Source organism: Hippopotamus amphibius, chromosome 16, assembly GCF_030028045.1.
Source record: "Hippopotamus amphibius kiboko isolate mHipAmp2 chromosome 16, mHipAmp2.hap2, whole genome shotgun sequence".
Taxonomy (NCBI): Eukaryota; Metazoa; Chordata; class Mammalia; order Artiodactyla; family Hippopotamidae; genus Hippopotamus; species Hippopotamus amphibius.
Window position 1 is genome coordinate 61,484,931 of NC_080201.1, and position 19,694 is coordinate 61,504,624.

Genomic DNA, 19,694 nt, shown 5'->3' on the forward strand with positions numbered 1-19,694 from the left:
CAGAGTGCAGATAACTTTTGACTCACCCGCCTGTGTGCATCAGGAAGAGGAATGTAGTATGTGTATGTGAGAGATAACAGATGTCTAGTGATTCATTTCCAAGGAATGTAGTAAAAGTTTGTGGAAGTGACCAAAGGCTCCTACCAGAAAGTAACTGGCAAAGGTTCCCGCCAAAGGTAGCAGAACAAAGGGAGGCATCGTAGCTGTCATGGCGTCATAGAGGAAGCCTAAGCCCGCCAATCAAATAGTAGTAGAGTACACATTGTCACCTCATTGGTAGGACACGTTTGGGAAGGCATGTGAAACCCGTAGTGCTCAACCAGTGAGGAACCAGGGGAGGGATGTGTGGACTAGGAATAAAAAGAATTTCTTTGATGGAAACCCGTTTGCCTGTCCATTCAGCAGACACCTGCTCCTGCAAGATCGTTATTTAAGTCTCAGTTAGCTGTACTGCAGGCTTCCATGTCCGTTCTATGGTAATGTGACCGAGTCCAAGCTCATTCTGCTCGCTGCAGGACAGGCCAATGAATCGGAGATGAGGTGTTGAGTCAAGGAATACAGCTTTATTCAGATAGCCAGCAAACTGAGAAGATGGCTGACTAATGTCTGCTAAAAAACCATCTTAATGGGGTCTAGATGCTAGTTTGTTTTATAGAACCCGAGAGGGAGGGGCTGTGGGGAAGTAAAGTTAAAGGGCCATGAGTCTTAGAAAAGATCTCTGGAATAACCAGCCTCAGTGAGGGGATATGTTAATTTCAGCCATTCACACAGGTGGGCAGGGCAGATTGTCTGCTGGGTGGGCTGAACAGAGGCATTTTATTTCAACACTCAGGCTGAGGGGCAGTGTTCTTGGAGGCAGGCCTTCATGTATGATTACAATAACAAAAGCAACAAACAGCAAAGGTTGAAGTCAAAGAAACAGATCTAACCTGGAGTCCGATTTAGCGCCACGCGGTAACAGTAATGGAACAAATGGGCTTTATTTCTCACGGTATGTTATTAGCATGTGGTAAATTGTGGTATTTCCCAAGCAAGACATCAGGAGTTTACTCTTGAATAAACATTCAATTTTATATGAAAGAGTCTCATTGCATATTTGAGGTCTGATTATAGACAGCTTTAAGTCTCACAACAGACTCTGCCTCTCCTGCCCACGTGGGCAGGGCAGGCTGATAGTAAAGCCGAGCGCTCCTTCCCTTGGTAGTAGCTGTAGGTTCATACCAGGAGCAAGTGGTGCTGGCAAAAACAGCTTTTAACTGAAACCATTCTTGTTAGGGGGAAAGGTCTTAACTTCCGACAGAAGTATGCAAAGCTGTTCAAGACAGCAAGTTAAAACCAGGACTTTCAAGGTACGGGGAAGCACGGTCTCCTCCCGGCCTCCTGCCCCGCCCCCTGGAGCTTCCAGCCCAGGACTCGCTCCTTCGTCGCCCCGCCCTCCGCCGGGAGGGCCGCGCGCGGGCCCCGCCCCCGGAAGCCCTGCTTCTCCCTGCGGGCGCCTCGTTGCTCAGGGAACCGGAAGTGGGGAGCGCGGAGGGAAGGCGTCGCTGTGGCGGTAAGTTTGTCTTTTCCAGTGTAAATCTGTGCCGCTCAGGTCCGTTACTCCATCCTTAGGGTCTCGTGAGTGAATACGGACCTAAAGCCCCAGCATCCGGCCCTCTGTCCCCAGTCAATCCAGATGTCGCCGTTAGGCGTCGGGTGTCTTCTCTTGGGTTTGAATTCGCTGCGAGGTTGGTCCCTGACCTTGGCTTTTCTGCCTTCGGTCCGCCTAGATACCGCCTTTCGCAACATTTTCCTGCTTCAAACCTGATACTCTCTCGGCCTCCCTTGTAAAGTCCTCTTCCACGAGGTGGCTTCGTCCACCCCAGTACTCCCCACCCAGCTTCGCCCTCTCGGCCCCTGGAGGCAGCGCGGCCGCCCGGCTCCCGGGGAGGCCGCGTCCTCTCCCGGGTCCTGGGATCCTGGGGAGCCCGCCCCTCTCCTGAGACCCCCTCCCTCCCAGCGCCTCCGTCCTCGCGTCTCCTCAGGCCGGTCCTTCTGCCCCGCAGGCCTCCGTTCCGTCCAGCCGTGTGATACCCAGTGTTCTTCCGTCCCCGTCTCTACGGAAAATTATCTTTTCCTGTAGGCCGGCGTCTTATTCAGTCGCCGTGTGTGTACATACGTGGGCCAGGGAGATCGTGGGAAGCAGAGAAAAGAGGGACTGAGAGAAATAAAGGGAGATGGAGAAAAGAACGAGGGAGAACTGATGGGAAGAGAGAGGGTGGCTGAGAGACATATAAAAAGACAGTGAAATGAAAGAGAGTAAGCCTTCAAAGTGGCAGGGGAATAAAATAGAGAAGTAAATTAAAAAGCCGGAGCTCCAGGGATTGGAGAGTAACAGAGAGAGAGCCGTGGATCAGCAATGGGCGAGAGGTAGCAATGGTGAGGCCCCTCACAGAGAGTGTTTGGAGAGAGGATGAAAGAGTTGGAACCACGGCATTCAGGGCAGCCTGGTGCTGGGAGACAAAGAGGCCAAGTAGTGGTTAGAAGAATAAGAGAGAGAGCAGGAAAGAAGCATAGCCACTTGGGGTGCCAGAGAGGGAGGAGGAAGGGAGTGTAACAGGGAGAGAGGGGTGTAAGGGGAGGGAAGAGAGGGGGCAGAGGTTGTGGAAAATAAGAGGCAGTAATATATAGAGATGGTCTCCTGAAAAAAAATGTGCAATGTGAGAGTAGCGAGTTAAATTTTATTTCTGTCAAATGAGGGCTATAGCCCAGGAGACCTGATTGCAGATAGCGCTGCGAACCCGATTTTAGTGAAGGGCGTGTCCATGCCGTCAAGCCCATGTTTTTCTGCAGGAGGTTGCTGTTGTCTCATGAAGGTTACTGCTAGTCCCGAGGAGCAGACGTCACTGTGAAGGATTTTAGTGTTTTTCTAGATATGAGGAAATGCAATAATTGGGCTCAAAAAATCTTCTAAAAATATCTAACCATCTGAAGGCCTGTTTTACCAGTTTTTCCCAGAGCGCAGAGTGCCTCATTCCTGACGTCCACCCTGAACTCCCTTCAGGGGGAGATGAAGGTCAGTAGCTGTGGCAGCTTATGATTTAATCGTTCAAGAGGTAGATGACAAGTGCCCATTTGTAGTTGGGAAGACTTGGGTAACTGAGAGTTTGGGGAGAAAGAGCATCAAGAGGGAGAACAGGTTGCAGAGTGGGGGCAGGACAGATGTGAGGGAAGAAGTAGAGAGGAGGGCTGGAACAGCAGGAGAGCAGAGGGGAACAAAAAGACAGATACAGGGAGACAGGTGAACAGAATGGAATGGGAACACAGTAGTGCAGGTGGAGGTGGGAAACTGGATCCAGATGGGTAGTGAGTTGTTTGGATATAGATGATGAAGTTGTGATATGTGATTTGTGGCTTTAGAATATAGTACATATAAAATTTGCTTGAATTACACAGATGAAGATGAGAATTGCAAAGCTGCTCTCTACAAGACTTTTGCATTTTATAATTACTTGTATGTGAAGATAACATTTACCCACCCTGTTCCGCCAGGGGCAGTGACTTGATTCACTCAATTGTGGGTCACCCCCTTCTCTTTTCCTGACATGGGGTGGAGGACAGGGGAGAGAAGTGGTGCAAGAAATGACAGACTCTGTCACTATACGTTGCCTTTTTAAGGGAATATTAAAAGTCTTGTTTTTTGTTATGGGTTTACTTTTCTTTTTAACTTCCTTATATATAATTCTTCTTGTAGCTAGGAAGCAATGTTAGTTCCTTCAATTACTACTTCCCTATAAATATTAACTGGAATAAGCTTTGGTGGTTTTCTATAATGAAGTCGTCATTCTTTTCTAAATAAGATATATTGTCAGTTTTCAAAAACTTTGATACCAGCTTTATTAGATAAAAAAATATTCACAAATTCTTTCTTTTTTTATTGCCTGTGTTGGGTTTTTGATGCTGTGCACTGCATGGGCTTTGTCTAGCTGTGGCGAGCAGGGTCTACTCTTCGTTGTGGAATATGGGCTCTAGGCATGCAGGCTTCCGTAGTTATGGTGCACGTGTTTAGTTGCTCCGTGGTATGTGGGATTTTCCTGGACCAGGGATTGAACCCTTGTCCCCTGCGTTGGCAGCCGGACACTCAACCACTGTGCCACCGGGGAAGTCCACAAATATGAGGGTGAGTCAAAAATTATCTGCAGTCGGGTTGTATTAAAACTTTTATAAATTCTACAGCCAGAGTGCAGATAAGTTTTGACTCACCCTCGTATTTATTTTTTAAAATGTGTTTCAGATTTCTTGGAGGCCTGCCTGCTTTCTCCTCTTTTGTCTTTCATATTGGAAAAGTTCTTTGGTAGTTACTAAATAATTTTAAACTGTTTTGATGAGTACTTGGTAGAGCTGTCAGTGATCTTTTACATTAGCGGCCAAAACCTATTTTAAGCAGTTAGTCTCATATTCCGTTTTGTTCTTTTTGGTGTGATCTGTTAAAATAGTGAGCTGTGGGGTGATTTGAAGATGCTTCCCTAAGGTCTCTTGACTGTCTCTGCAAATGCTGAAGGATGGGCTGGATTGACTTGGAACTTTCTCCTACAGAGCCCATCTAGTCTTTTTTTTTTTTTTTCCTTTTAAATAAGAGCCCATCTAGTCATGGTGAAGTCTGCTCATAGCTTATTTCTAACCTGATCCTTTACAATGTTTTCTGTACTAGTGACTAAATTTTTTCTATTCTTTATTTTTAAAATATTCTAATATGATCTTCAGGAGACAGGAGACAAGAGCCTGGCACCATCTGTCTGAAACTTCCTCACTGACTTCAAATGCCTTTGTAACTGCACTTTATAATGTTCCCAGTTGCTGGCAAGGTTTCCCAGGAGGACCAACTTCTTGACCTTCATATTGAACGCTTCCCAGTATTCTTTGGGTGGTAGCTATTGAATATTCCTGGTGTAATGCTTTTCTGAGAGGTCCTCGTGCCTTTTAGCTCTGTTTGCCCAAGAGGCATGGAAGAGAGGGAGAAACATTGGGAAGTTGGAGGGTAGGCTGTAAGGGTTTGCTGGAGGGATTGGGGGGCAAGTCGGGGCTTCAAGATTCTCCCACTGAATGGGGTGTGCACCTTTCCCATCGGTCTCAAGGGGTGTGTGGAAGTGTTGACAAGCGGTGTCTTCTTTCTGGCTGGAGCACCTGGCATTAGGTTTATGGGTAGTTGTGGGGTGCATTGCATGAGAGATCCTAAAGGAAACATAAGCATTAGAGTGAGGGAGAGATTTGCACTCCATTGAGCATCACTGCATCATTCACAACAGCCACGATGTAGAAAGAACCAAAGTGTTTTCTGATAAATTAATGGATATAGAAAATGTATGTCTGCCATAAATTATGACATTATTATAACAGAAAAAGACACATATTTGATTGGAAACTAAAAATGTGAAACTTATGGAGCCATAGAGTATAAAGGGTGTTAGAAGGAGTTGGATGGTGAGATAAATGGGGAGATTGGCCCAAGGTTACAAAGGTTCAGTTGTAAATTGAGTATGTGCACCTCGTCCATCTTGGGCCCAGCATGCTGACGATCGTTTATCCCACTGTGTCTCTGTATTCTTGGAATTTCCTGAGAGAGTAACACTTAAGTGATCTCGCTACACAGAAACAAAATTTTAATTGTGAGTTGATGATTTTATTGTGATGATTATTACATAGTGAATACATCTGTGAGATAATCACATTGTATGTCTCATATGTGTCCCATTGTTATTCATCCATTATACCTCAATAAAGCTGGGAAAGAATAAGAAAGGGAGGGCGGTGTGCTGGACTTGGCTCCTCTGAGTGGTGCTCAACCCAGGCTTCCCATTAATGATCGATGTGATATTTTTCATATACATATTTTATTTTCTCTGACTAGAGATTCCCCTTCAGATAGTCAAACCTCAACAATATTTGAGGTGACCCTGGTGATTCCAATCTGTATGCATCATTGAGCATCATGACTGAGTCGCCCCATTCCTGAGGGCTGAGATCTGGGCTGCGGGTGAGGGGCTCTGCTCTGCATGGGGATGGATCAGGGCTGGTCTGTGACCTGAAGGGGATTGTCGAGTCTTCAACCAGCTGAGGTTCCCACTGCTGCTGTGTATGTGATGTCTCACCAGCAGATCTGAAGAAGGTGTTGGAAAACGCATGTTTTTGTCACTGTGTGGGAGTTTACTGTCCTGAGTCCCTCCTGTGACACTGGGCAGCAGAGGACTGTCAGTTCCACATGGTGAGATCTTCCCTGTGTGTGTGGTTGTGGCACAGGAAGGGGGCATGTTGATTCTAAGTATTAAACAGCATCTTTTCAACTTTCAAGATTGATTTCTAAAGACTCATTTGCCTGAGGAAGAAGCGCGAAAGAAAAGGAAGAGGAAAGAAAAGGAGCCTGAAATGACTCTTTTTCAGGTAAAGTCATATTCTTAGTTGATTGTTTCATCTGCCCTTCCTGAGATGCCCTTTTTTGGACTTGCTAATCTTGTCTGACTCTGAAGCATCCTGCGTGACACCTGTACATTCACAGTCACCTGGGTCCTTCCCTCAGGGCCTGTCATCTCCACTTAGATCCCATCTCCCCATGACCCAGTGACCTAGAACTTGTGAAGAGTCTCCACTGGGCATCGTCCTGGGCAGAGCTTTCACACCCATGGATTTCGATGTGGTGTCAGTGCTGTTGGGCAGCAGGGATTGTTGAGGGGCCCAGTCTGGGTGCACTGTCTGCTCTCTGTCAGGCAGGAAAAAGAAACTGGACATCAGAGTACACAGTATCTGGTAAAATGTGGAAATCAGACCAATAAGGGGTGATTTGTTCTGACTTACTCAAAGGCAGTTGAAGCTAAGTGAGCAAGTCACTGACTAAAGCTTAATGATTGGGAATGGAATGAAAAGATGAGAACTAAACATTAGTGATACAGGGTGTTTTACTGCATCCTTGAATTTCAACTATGAAATCAACCTTAATCTCTTGACAGTTGGAAATTCTTTATATCACTTTTGTCACCTCCATTCCTCAGAGGTTGTCTTTTCACTTTGTGGATTGTGTCCTGTGACACACGGTATTTACCTTTGATGCAGGTTGGGAACCAGCTTTATTTTTTTGCTTGTCGATATCTAGTTTCTCAGCAGCATTTATTAATGTGACCTTCCTTTCCTGTTTGTGTAGTCTTGACACTCTTTTCTATCCATTTTACATATATTCCAGGGATCGAGTTTTCTAATCTGTTCCATTGATTTATGTATCTGTGTTTATGCCAGGACCACATCATCGTGGTTACTTTGTAATATGTTTTTAAAACAAAAAATCACTGCCTTGGTTGATGGCCATGAACTTCAGGTCCAAGAGCTTCCAGCCTGGGCCACCCCCCCACCCCAGAAAGCCGTGGCTATCTGCTGGATCACTTTGGTGAATGTAAAAGTTTTAAAAGAGAATTTCTTGAAGTGTCTTCAGTGCAGTAGTTTTGAAAATACTTCGTGCAGAAATGAATCAGAATAATATATTTAGAATGTAGGAAGGAGAGGCAACTGATGGTACACGAAGCCCTGGGAAAACTGATTTGGTGATTTGGTTTTTGTTTTGTTTTGTTTTTGGCCTTACAGTCTGGCATACGACTAGGAACAGAGCTGTGCCCCCTGCATCAGAAGTGCTGATTCTTTTCTTTTTTCTTTAATAAATTTATTTATGTATTTTATTTATTTTTGGCTGCATTGGGTCTTCGTTGCTGCTCACGGGCTTCCTCTAGTTGGGGAGAGTGGGAGCTACTCTTCGTTGCAGTGCACAGGCTTCTCATTCTGGTGGCTTCTCTTGTTGTGGAGTACAGGCTGTAGCTGCACAGGCTCTAGCTGCGCAGGCTTCAGTAGTTGTGGCTTGTGGGCTTAGTGATTCCACGGCCTGTGGGATCTTCCCAGACCAGGGATCACACCCGTGTCCCCTGCATTGGTAGGTGGATTAAGTCCCACATGCTGACTTTTCATGCTGCAAGTTTTCTAAAGTTGTTTTTTGAAGAGTTAGTTTTCTCGTGAAATCTTCTTCGTTTGTATGTATAAAGCCTTGTCACTACAAATTTAGAAAATGGTACTTTTTCAATTTGGATAAATTTGCATTTTTGTTTTTTGTCCTATGGTTCTGGCTAGGGTGTTTAGTATTTTCCTGAACAATAGTGCAGAGTGTGCATCTTTCTCTTTTGTTATTGTAAGGATTTAGTAATGTGGACCTCCCCTGTAGTACAGCTTACACTGCCGGTTGTAAAGTTTGGTATTATTTTTGGTTTTTTGTTTCTTTGTTTTTTGGCTGTACTGTGAGGCACGAGGGATCTTGACCGGGGATCAAACCTGTGCCCCCTGCAGTGGAAGCACAGAGTGTTAACCACTGGACTGCCAGGGAAGTCCCTGGTATGTTGTATTTTTATTTTCTTTCAGATATTTGTAAAATGTTCTTGTGATTTCTTCTTTGACCCATTGTTTCTTTAAGAATGAGCTGTTTAATTTCCACATTTTGGGATTTTGCTGTTCATTTTCCTGATAATTTTTGAGTCACCCTTGTAAAACTAGGGTATTGAAATCTGACACTGGAAATTCCCTGGTGCTCCAGTGGTTAGGACTCTGCGCTGCCACGGCAGGTGGCCCAGGTTCCATCCCAGGCTGGGGAACTATGATCCTGCAATCTGCGCAGCCAAAAAAAGAAAAAGAAAAAGAAAAGAAAGAAATCCGATACTAATATTGTCCTGTTATCTATTTCCATTTTTATTTCTGTTAAGATTTCATTTTGGCGGGGAGCTTTGATTATCGATGTATACATATTTGTAATCGTTATACTTCTTGGTAAATTTACCCTTTGCTCATTCATAATGTGTTTTGTCTCTTGTGTTAGTTTGTGTCCTTAATTTATTTTATATGCTGCGGTCACCTCTGCTCTCTTTAGGACTGAATATCTTTTTTCTATACTTTCCCGTTTTGCTGTTCTGTGTTCTTGGATTTGTGAATGTTACCAGTTCCGGCTCTGTGAGGCAGCTTGTGTCTCTTGCTCTGTCTTTTCCTCCTGTTAGTTCCTCTAGTGGTCCCTGCTCGGGCACCCTGTAGAGTGGTGAAAGGCAGGAGCCCTGGCCAGCCCCCTTCACTCCACTGTAATTACAGAGGATGTGCACGAAGTCGTACCTGATTATGATGTCTGGTGAAGTGTTCTTGCTTAGTAACAGTATATTTTTCCATATTCTTTTTTGTCATGATTTTTAATTCTCCAATAAGTGATGAACTTTACTATCATGATAATTTTATTCTTAATTTGTGGAAATAATGTATAATAGTAATAACTTTTCTAATTTTGAATCAGTGTTTCATTAGTGGAGGAAAATCTATTTGGCTTTTGTTAATGCCCATCTATAGAAATTTAAATGGACAAAATTATATAAATATTTTTGAATGCCATTATATTATTAGGGGTGGCATTAAAATAGTCTGTTTTTTTTTCTTTTCATTTCTGTACTTTCTGTTTTTTAGTAGCCTACTATAGAATCACGTTGACAATCTGAATTGAGTACAGCTGATAAATTTTCATTGTGCGAAAGATCCTGAAACACACATGAATAAAAACGATGATGACAAAATCATCTGAAAAACTGTCTGGAGGCTACTCTTTTTTCCTTTAATTTAGTATTGATGTGTGTGCATACGTTCACGGATGTGCAGTTGCATGGTTCACATAAAAGACATCATGATTTTCAAAGTATATCTTACATCTTTTTGCAGTTGAAATAGTATGCTTAATGTATTCTCTGGCCTTGAATTTTTTTCTACACTATCATGTAAATGATTTAAAGTGATAAGATTGCTAACATTTTGTGTTCTTGTGTGTGTGTGTGTGTGTGTGTGCCTATTAAATGAACTTTCGTGCTGATCCATGTTGTTCACCTGGAACTTCTTTCACGTTTTCTCCGGGAATCATCTGTCAATGCACTTTTCATGCTCTGTGTGTTACTTAACATTTTGATCTTTCAGTTTCAATTCCAGAGCCCAACCACAGGGGTTCAGGTGCTGGCCCTGTGATTGCTTAGCTTCTAGACCTAAGTGGAGTTGCTCAGAGTGTCTGACACAGTTTTCTCCTCTGCAAGATCAGAACAGATCTTTCTCTAATGAGCTGTGACGCTGATAACAAGTTAACATATGTAACACAGAGTCATGCAGAGCACACAGGAAGTGTTCAGACAGTGTTCGCCTCTGCTGCTCCTATCATCATCATGGTTGGGGATTTTGAGATTTCCTTCAACCCACTGTGGACTTTGTCATCTCTGAAAACACCACACACGCTCCATCACGTCCAGGTTTAATTACCACTCAGTGTGTAGAACGTAATATCTAACCCTTCCGGGTAGACAGCCCAATGTTGAATTTTTCTTTGTATCTATATCATGTATTTCCTACAAAAATGCAAAATCTACATCCCTTTGGAGGATAATGTAAATGTCTATAACAAAGCATAAAATATTAAAATTAGACACAAAAGGATCTCCACATATCTTTCCATAGATCTGTCAGAACACACATATCACCCGAATTGATCTTTGCTCCTCCTCTCATTTCGTGTGAAAATAAGAACTCTCCTCATGGTCCCTTGTTGAAACGTGCTTTCATTTCAGGCAAGGTTGACCTTCCAGGATGTGGCCGTTGAATTCACTCAGGAGGAGTGGGAATGCCTGGACCCTGCTCAGAGGGCCTTGTACAAGGACGTGATGGTGGAGACCTACAGGAACCTGGTCTCTGTGGGTGAGGATATCTTCCCTCCAGAAGTTGGGATCTGCCCTTGGGTTCTTTGTCTTTTCCCTTGTTTGCCTTTTGAGATCACCTGTCTTGCTTAACTGAGCTCAAAGCCAGGTGACTGAGGCGTGAAAAGCTTTGTGATGTAGCATCAGGAGTTAAACACACCCTTTCTTCAGATAATCTGCCCACTTCACAGTACACCAGGAATTTTTTTCAGTGTTTAAGTATGTCTGACTCCCAACCGGAAACTTAGAAAATATTATTTCTCTCCTCATGTTCTTCCCCGGTGCTTCTGGTTCAGCACTTCTTGGAAGAGAGCTGGATAGCTGCATATTGCATTGCTCCCTCTGCAATGAAAAGGAGGCAAGCGGTGGATGGGTTTGTGAAACATTTTTCCAGACCTGCCTTTAATGTCCTCACTCTGCTGTGATCAGAGAGCTGGGATTCTGGAAAAGCCACAGCAGTTGACATTCCTTTCCTCTGATAAGCAGGAATTTCTATTTTTGATCTGAATGTTAGTTACATATTTGAGCAAGAGGAAGTGCTCTGGACTGTGAAGAGTGACATGAACATAGCAAAAAACCAAACGGGTGAAACGTGTCAAAGGGGGAACACTGGTCACAGGGCAGAAGGGCAGATAGGAAACGGCAGCATTAGCAGTGTTTGGGAAGGTCTGCCAAGTGGGAGTGTTCTTTCAGAAAACGGAGGCTTTTTTGCGGTGAACTCTGAGGGGAAGTTTTTCTATTCCCTTAATCATCAGTGTGTCCTTCAACATGCAAATGTATTATTTCACCCTCCAGTGGTACAGGAGCTCCACCAGAGACAAAGGCGATGTCTTTATCATGCTCTGCACTCATCTGGCTCCTGTGAACTCGTTGCTTGGTTTTGAGGAGCAGGAAGAGGGTTGTTTTAAAGGGGTCTCTTGCTCCCTTCTCTCTGTTTTGGATGTGACTCCCTTGGCTGCACAGTTCTCCGTCTGTATAAACCAAGACCTTTTTGGTCTGCTGATTTGTATTTTCTCTTTCCCTGATTTGAAATGTAATTACTATATACCCTTGTATTAGTTGAAAGTATATAGTGTATATATTTGAAAGTATGTATTTGATACACAGTTAGATTGCAGAGTAATTATCTTGGTAGGTTACTTTTTACATTCACCTGTGATCATAATTACAGGTTTTTTGTGTGTGGTGGGATCTTTTGAGGACTAACATCTTACTACCTTTCAAGCTTGTAATATAGTGTTGATAACTATAATTACCATGCTGTAGATTAGATTTGTAGAACTCTTCCAACTTAGAACTGTAAATTTCCTCCTTTCATTACTATCTGTCTACTGTACTAACCCCCAGAGTTTGGTAACCACTGTTCTACTCTACCTTGCTCTTAGTTTGCATCTTTTTTAAAAAATATATTTTATGCATAAGTGGGATCATTCCCTATTATCCTGTCTATGAATTATTTTATTGAGCATATACCGTTGTTGTCCATCTGTGTTGTTAAAGATACGAGGATATTTTTCTTCTTTATGGGTAGATGATATTACATACTGTGTATCTCCCAGAATTACATCTCCTGGAATGTTAGGTATGTTCTTTGTGAGTATATGCACGGAAATGGGATTTATGGAGTTTTCAATTTGATACCCTACCTAAGCAGATACTGCCTTGTTTCTACCATATCCCATTCTCTGCCTTTTAAAATCTTTTTCATTTTGGCAGCATACCCGTCGTATAATTACCACAGAATGGAACTGTATTCTGTTACTTGCTAAGGCAATTCTTTTCTTTTAACTGCATTATTTTTAGGTGCCTTTTATAGGTTCATTCACGCATATATGCAATCACAAGCAGTGATACCGCATGCTTATTATTCCCTGTGCTCCCCTGAGGCCCCTTATCAGTCCTGGTCTTTCTTCACATGGTCCCTTGATGCAGTTAGAAATGCTGTCATTTGCTCACATATTTAAGTTATTCTCCTGATTTCTCCAGTTTCCACAGCACTTCTTCACCCATCATTCCACCTTCCTCGTTACTCACACTGAAAAAATGATCCCCTTTCATCCATCGAACAACTTTCTCAGGACACGAACTAAATCATTATGTGCAGCCATGATGACTGAGAAACCATTTGCAGGGACTTCCTTGGTGGTCCTGTTGTTAATACTCTGTGATTCCACTTCAGGGTCATGGGTTTGATCCCTGGTCAGGGAACTGGGATATCACATGTTGCGTTCTGCAACCAAAAAAAAAAAAAGAGAGGTCCTTTGTTTTTAAAAAAAAACAAAAAAACAGAAAGAAGTCATTTGCAAGAGGGATTCCTGACTAACAGTATTACTTACACAGCTCAGTTCTTGCATCTTGCTGGAGGTTTCTTTTCTAAACTTCTGGTATATGTACGGTTACTCTCTCTTTTTTTTTTTTTTAAAGCTCTTTATTGGAATATAGTTACTCTTATTTGACATGAGCTTTGTGGTCTTGGTGGAAAAATACCCTTTCTTGAGAGCTAATGTAGTTTTCTCCAGTTTTCATGTTTTTGTCATACTGTATGTGAAACTAGCCAACCCTAAACTTAATTTGAATTAAATGTAATCACTGTTTTTTTTGTAAAGAATTTTATTCTTTAGTGTAGAGAACACAGAGGACACAGAGGACAGTGACTCAGAGTAACAATCTTGAGAGCACATGACCGGCTACATGGCTGCAGGCAGTTCTGAAAGCAGAAGTAGTCTCAAGGAAAACCGACTGAGATAAAGCAGTCATATAGCCCATGGCTCCAGGCTCCAGCTCCAAGTTAAAGATAAACTATCTCCCCTAGTAATCATAAAAAAACAAGATCTTCTGCCTTTTTCTCTAACTGAAGCATATACCTCCTGTTGTCCATTATCGTGATTTTTAATCTAGAATGCTAGAATGCTTTTTCTCAATAAATACGCTATGGGAATGAGAGCTTGGGACTCTTGACTGGCTTGGCCTTGAGTCCCCTGACTCCATGCTTTCCTATACCCTTGTGTGAATTTTCTGAATTCCACCGTGCCACTCACATTCAGGTTTGTTTGTGTGGATGAGATCTCCACACTTTAGTGTTCCTTAAAATTTTTAAATCATGGCTTGAGAAGTTTCATAATGGTGTTTGATAAAAGTCTTACTTTTTGTATAATATCATATATTCAATATGAAACATTTACCCATGCATTGTAATGAATAGTATATCTCTGATTCTTTATATCTTGTAGATATCTCTCATATACACATGATCAAGAAATTACCACTACAATCAAATACTGATAGAGGAGGACTATTCCAACCAGTAATGTTGGGAAGACATGAAATCCAGGAAATCAAAGATTTTTACCTTCAAGAATTTCAGGACAATGTCGTTGACCTTGGGCGTCAGTGGAGAGATGATGAAAGCAATTACAAAAATATCCCTACATCCCCTAACGAAGATGTCATTGATAGACGATGTCGAGTTGTTGGAAGGGTTTCAGGAAACAAGCATGTTGGAAACAGGCTTGCATCGGGCTTTCGGGATGAACTCCATATGGTTAACAGTGAACAGAAAATTGATGAGTGTAATCAAGCTGGTAAGAATAACAGCAGTAGTGCCTCATTTTCACTGTGTCAAGGAATTTCTCCTCCTGTCCCAACCAGCATTTCTAATACCCATGGGAGTGATTTTATGCACCCTTCAATACTGACACAAGACCAGAAAGCACAGAGCGAAAGAGCTTACAAGTGTAATAAGTGTGAAGAAACCTTTCATGTGGGGTCATACCTCCGTAGACATCAGATAATTCATACAGAAGAGAAATTGCTTAAATGTGATGTATGTGGGAAGGTCTTTAGTCGAAATTCAAGCCTTGTAATTCATCAAAGAATTCATGCTGGAGAGAAACCTTATAAATGTAACGATTGCGGCAAGGTGTTTAGGCAAAAAGGATACCTTACAATTCATCAGCGAATTCATAGTGGGGAGAAACCTTACAAGTGTAATGAGTGTGGCAGGGTCTTTAGCCAGAAAGGATACCTTACAGTTCATCAGCGAATTCATAGTGGAGAGAAACCTTATGAGTGTAATGAGTGTGGCAAGGTCTTTAGGCAAAAAGCATACCTTACAACTCATCATCGAATTCATACTGGCGAGAAACCTTACAGATGTAATGAGTGTGGTAAAACCTTTAGTCAGAGCTCGGCCCTCATTCGACATCAGATAGTCCATGCAGGAGAGAAATTACCTAAATGGCACGTATGTGGCAAAGTCTTCAGGCAAAATTCAGACCTTGCAGATCATCAGGGAGTTCTTTTGGACGAGAAACCTTACAAATGTAATGCATGTGCCAAGGGGTTTCGTCTGAAAGGAGAGCTTTCAGTTCATCAGAGAATCCATAACCGAGAGAAACCTTACAAATGTGATGAGTGTGGCAGGGTCTTTAGCCAGAAAGGATACCTTACAGTTCATCAGCGAATTCATAGTGGAGAGAAACCTTATGAGTGTAATGAGTGTGGCAAAGTCTTCAGGCAAAAAGCATACCTTACAGTTCATCAACGAATTCATAGTGGAGAGAAACCTTATGAGTGTAGTGAGTGTGGGAAGGTGTTTAGGCAAAAAGGAGTGCTTATAACTCATCAGCGAATTCATACTGGAGAGAAACCTTATAAATGTAACGACTGTGGTAAAACGTTTAATCAGAGCTCGGCCCTCATTCGACATCAGATAGTCCACACAGGAGAGAAATTACCTAAATGTCACATATGTAGCAAAATCTTCAGTCAAAATTCAGACCTTGCAGATCATCAGAGAGTTGTTACGGTGGAGAAACCTTACAAATGTAATGCACGTGGCAAGGGGTTTCGTCTGAAAGGAGAGCTTTCAGTTCATCAGAGAATCCATACTGGAGAGAAACCTTATAAATGTGATGAATGTGACAAAATGTTTCTTCTCGCCTCATACCTCAGTAGACATGAGATGACCCACACACGAGGGAAATTATATAAATGTGATGTGTGTGGCGAAGTCTGCGGTCAAAATAAATACCTTAAAGAGCATCAGAGAAATCACACTGGAGATAAAACTTTCACATGTAATTTGTGTGGGAAAAGCTTTCATTGTGTCTCAGAGCTCAGTGGATGTGAGATGATCCACAAAGGAGTGAAAGTATACAAGTGTGACGTATGTGCCAAAGTCTTTTGTCGAAAGTCAGTCCTTACCGTTCATCGGAGAATTCATACTGGCGAGAAACCTTACAAATGTAATGAGTGTGGCAAAGTCTTTAGTCGAAAAGGAGCGCTTGCAACTCATCAGCGAATTCATACTGCAGAGAAACCTTTCAAATGTAAAGAGTGTGGCAAAGTCTTCAGGGTGCTTTCAAGCCTAAGTTACCATCAGGTAATCCATGATCTTGAGAGGGTTTAACAGTGTAGTGAAGTGACAAGGCTTTTAGCAGGTGTCCACATCTTAGACTTTATATTAGAATACTTATTGTGTAAGGAAACCAGACAGATGTAATTATTGTGACCAGTCCTTTAGACAAGGAATTTATTCACCAAGGAATTCATTCCGGAGGTCACCTCACCAATGTTATGAATGGAAAAACTTTTCCTTGGGGCTAACATCTCACCAGTCTTCAGATAATCCATACTGGATTATGAAATGACTCCTCCTACATTTGCGTTTTTGCCACTGTAGTCTTGTCTACCCCAGAGAAATCCCTGTTTGAGGTAGGAGATCTTCCCCTGATTCTCATACACACTCTGCCTCTTAGTCTCAAACCGCAAAATACTCCTCTGATTCCTTCCTGCTGCCCGGACTACGGACTTATTGTTTTGTACCACTGTTTGGGGGAGAAGGTGACAGCCAGGCTCTGCAATGTGTGTGTGAGCCTGACGTACCATCTCTTAGAACTGCAACACCACTTCAACTGTTATGCAAGGGCAGTGCGCACTTGGTGACACAAGAATGTTTCTGCAAAACGTTGTTCCCAGTTGCCAATTCCGTCAAACAACTACAAGTTCCTAATGAACGTCACAAAGGTGTAGTAGAGACTCTTCCTGTTCCTTGACCCCTTGTTTTGTTAGATTTACATGTTATTCTTTTACTTTCCTGATGGATCACCAATATGATATTACATTTAAAATTTCAATTTCCATTTGTAAATTTCTAGTATATAGAATTGCAATCAATTTTTCCTTTTTCTACTTGTATCCTGACCCCTTGTAAATTATTCTTTTTCTAGAACTGTTTGTAGGTTTTTTTGTTTTTCTACATACACCATATCTGAATTTACTATTTCTTCTGTAACAAAATATCACAAACTGAGTGCCTTAAATCAAGAAATTTATTCTCTTCTTCACTGCAGAAGTGTAAATGGATTCAAAGCCCTGTGCTCTGTTGGGTACTCCAGGGCACAATTCGTTTTCTTTCGTTTCCTTAATTCCAAACATCACTCTGATCCTTTGCGTCTTGGTCTCCATGTGGATTTGCATGACATGCTCTTTTAATTAATCGATGCTTTTGTTCAGATATCCTCATCATTTGGGCATTTCCTGAATACTTTGTTTAAATTAGGGCACCATCTCCCTCTATCGTTGTATTAATACATACACCACTTCATTGTACTTACCACAGTCATATCTTACTTAATAACTGTTGTTCTTCATAGGATATAAGTTCTTGAAAGCAGGGTATTTTATTTCTTGCTACACAGTCAGTGATTGGAATCATTTCCCACTGACAGAATGAGTGACTGTACTTCATCAGTGCAAAGACAGTTGGTGTAATGAATGGGATCACAGATGAATAGGTCAGATGGTGAAATAAACATGTAATTGTATTTGTGGACTGAAATTTTATTCTCCCATACTTTACAGCCTAATATTCTGAACATTTGTCATTAGTTCTCAGTATAATTTGTTCCCACATTGTGAATTTTCTGCAGCATGTGCTAACAGATCTAACTTAGTGAAGGGATTTTTTTCATGAAGTTGAGCCACAACATTTCAAGTTCAAGATCATTTCAATGAACATTTTAAGTTCAATGAAGTGCTCCATTCACCCCTATCCCTAAATAACAATCTTATTTCTCAGGTTGGACAGTTTCTATTTGTGATAGACTGCCTGGAAAATAGTAACTGAGAGAAGTAGGAGGCTGATTCTCACCTAACAGGAAGTCCAGAGGGTGTCGTGTTGGACATGATGGGTCCTCTGCCCCTTCTACCTCCATGAGCAGTTAGTCTTCAGTGTCTTTATAGCAACCTGGCTGTTGGATGGCCAAGGCAAGTGATAGTTGTGAGGTAAAATCCTTTTCAGTTTTAGATTCTGTCTCGTTTTCATGGAAGCGTTAATTCAAGACATCTTTTCCAAATTTATTAGCCATTTATGTTAAATATCCACCATGATTTTAATAAGAAAAGTGAATTTTCAAATTTTGTATTTCTACCTCAACAACAGAGAAAGGTAAATGGAAGAGGTGTTAGGGCCAGATTTTATCTATAGACTTTGTTCTTTATCCTGATATTGTAACACTCCGTGTCTAACACCTGGCCAGTCTGCCCAGTGTTCCAAGTGTCGCACAAAAGTGATTAGACCTGTAGCGTTTTCTAACGCATAGATTTATTTTCTTGGTGCTCTGATCCTAAACACAGTAAAATTAGTCTTCAATTTTAATATCTGATTCTGGTATCAGGGTAAGAAATAAAAGATTCTGTTTTGAAATATTTTCAAAAATACCAAAGGCTTGTAGTTCAGGAATATTCTAACATCAGCTCCAAATAGATTTTGCTATTGGCGACTAAATTTATAGTAATGTAAGTTATAACTCAGGGAAGCTGCATTAAATATTTTCCATGAAGCACTGGAAACTCAGATAGGATTTTCTTGCCACTATACATAAAATAGGTTAGAAGGAAGGATCTACTGTATAGCACAGGGAATTCAGTATGTTCTAATATTCTAAAATGGAAAATAATCTGAAAAAGGTATATATATTACTGAATTGTTTTTCAGTACACTTTAAAATGACACAGTATTGTAAATCAGCTATCCTGCAATCATAACAAAAAAGACTTATCTTGAAAATACAGAATGTATTCAGTTGAGGGTAAACTGGTAAAAACATTTTAAAGTTATATTTGGAAAGATGAAATAATTCTTTTCAGTAATGTTTTCAATTTTTTGTCAGTGTTTACAAAATAATAGAGTCAAAAATCAAAATTATAAGAAATACGCTATCAGTATTTACATTATAATCTGCATTCTCAAGCGTTTTCTTTTTTTCAGTAAGATAACTTTCATACAATTTGCAAGTGTTATTGCAACAATAAATGCTGTATATAATATTTTACATTTGTTCTTTATGTATAATCGAGATTATTCCAATATGAGACCTTCTCACCCATAGCCATGTATTCCCCTAATTTCTCAGCCCCCTTGTATCAATGCATGGCCAAAAGAACTGTTTTGTCAAATCATGTGTGAGTGGAAATAATGCAATCCTCCTCTCAATAACCAAATCAATTTTATAAATCAGAACATCACACCAAGCGATTCCACGGTTAAATACACCCAAGGTATTTGAAGACATTTTTGCACATAAGGATCTGATAGAGATTATTGATGGAACCTTTTTTTTTTTTTAATGAGTCTAAACGTGGAAAGATCCCAGAGCCCCATCAAATGAGTAGATTATGTGTGAACTCAGCAGTGAACAGGTATGTAACTGATGAGAGTTACAGTATTGATGACTCCTGAAGGAATCCGGCTAAGTGAAACAGGGGAGAAATAAGGCCACATATTGTATGAATTAATTTATATGAAATGTCCAGACTAGGCGTATCCATAGAGACAGAAACTAGCATTGCGTGGAAATTCCCTGGCTGTCCGGTGGTTAGGACTCCTTTCACCTCCATGGGCCAGGTTTCAGTCCCTGATTGTGGAAC

At 41.4% G+C, this 19,694-nt stretch overlaps 1 protein-coding gene across 5 annotated transcripts; it reads left to right on the plus strand.

The window, feature by feature from the left end:
• Nucleotides 1–1,505: 1,505 nt before the first annotated feature.
• On the plus strand, nucleotides 1,506–18,575 carry LOC130838285 (zinc finger protein 665-like). Of its 5 annotated transcripts, none has more exons than XM_057711143.1 (4): nucleotides 1,513–1,552; nucleotides 6,135–6,417; nucleotides 10,638–10,764; nucleotides 13,994–18,575. In XM_057711143.1, exons 2-4 carry the CDS (start codon nucleotides 6,403–6,405, stop codon nucleotides 16,171–16,173), a joined length of 2,322 nt encoding a protein of 773 aa, XP_057567126.1. In that variant the 5' UTR covers nucleotides 1,513–1,552; nucleotides 6,135–6,402; the 3' UTR covers nucleotides 16,174–18,575. The 5 variants fall into 5 exon arrangements, with proteins under 5 accessions (XP_057567128.1, XP_057567126.1, XP_057567124.1 ...); XM_057711141.1 differs by having other exon boundaries at nucleotides 1,519–1,552; nucleotides 6,329–6,417; XM_057711144.1 differs by lacking the exon at nucleotides 1,513–1,552 and adding an exon at nucleotides 2,050–3,055 and having other exon boundaries at nucleotides 6,329–6,417.
• The last annotated feature ends 1,119 nt before the right edge of the window (nucleotides 18,576–19,694 follow it).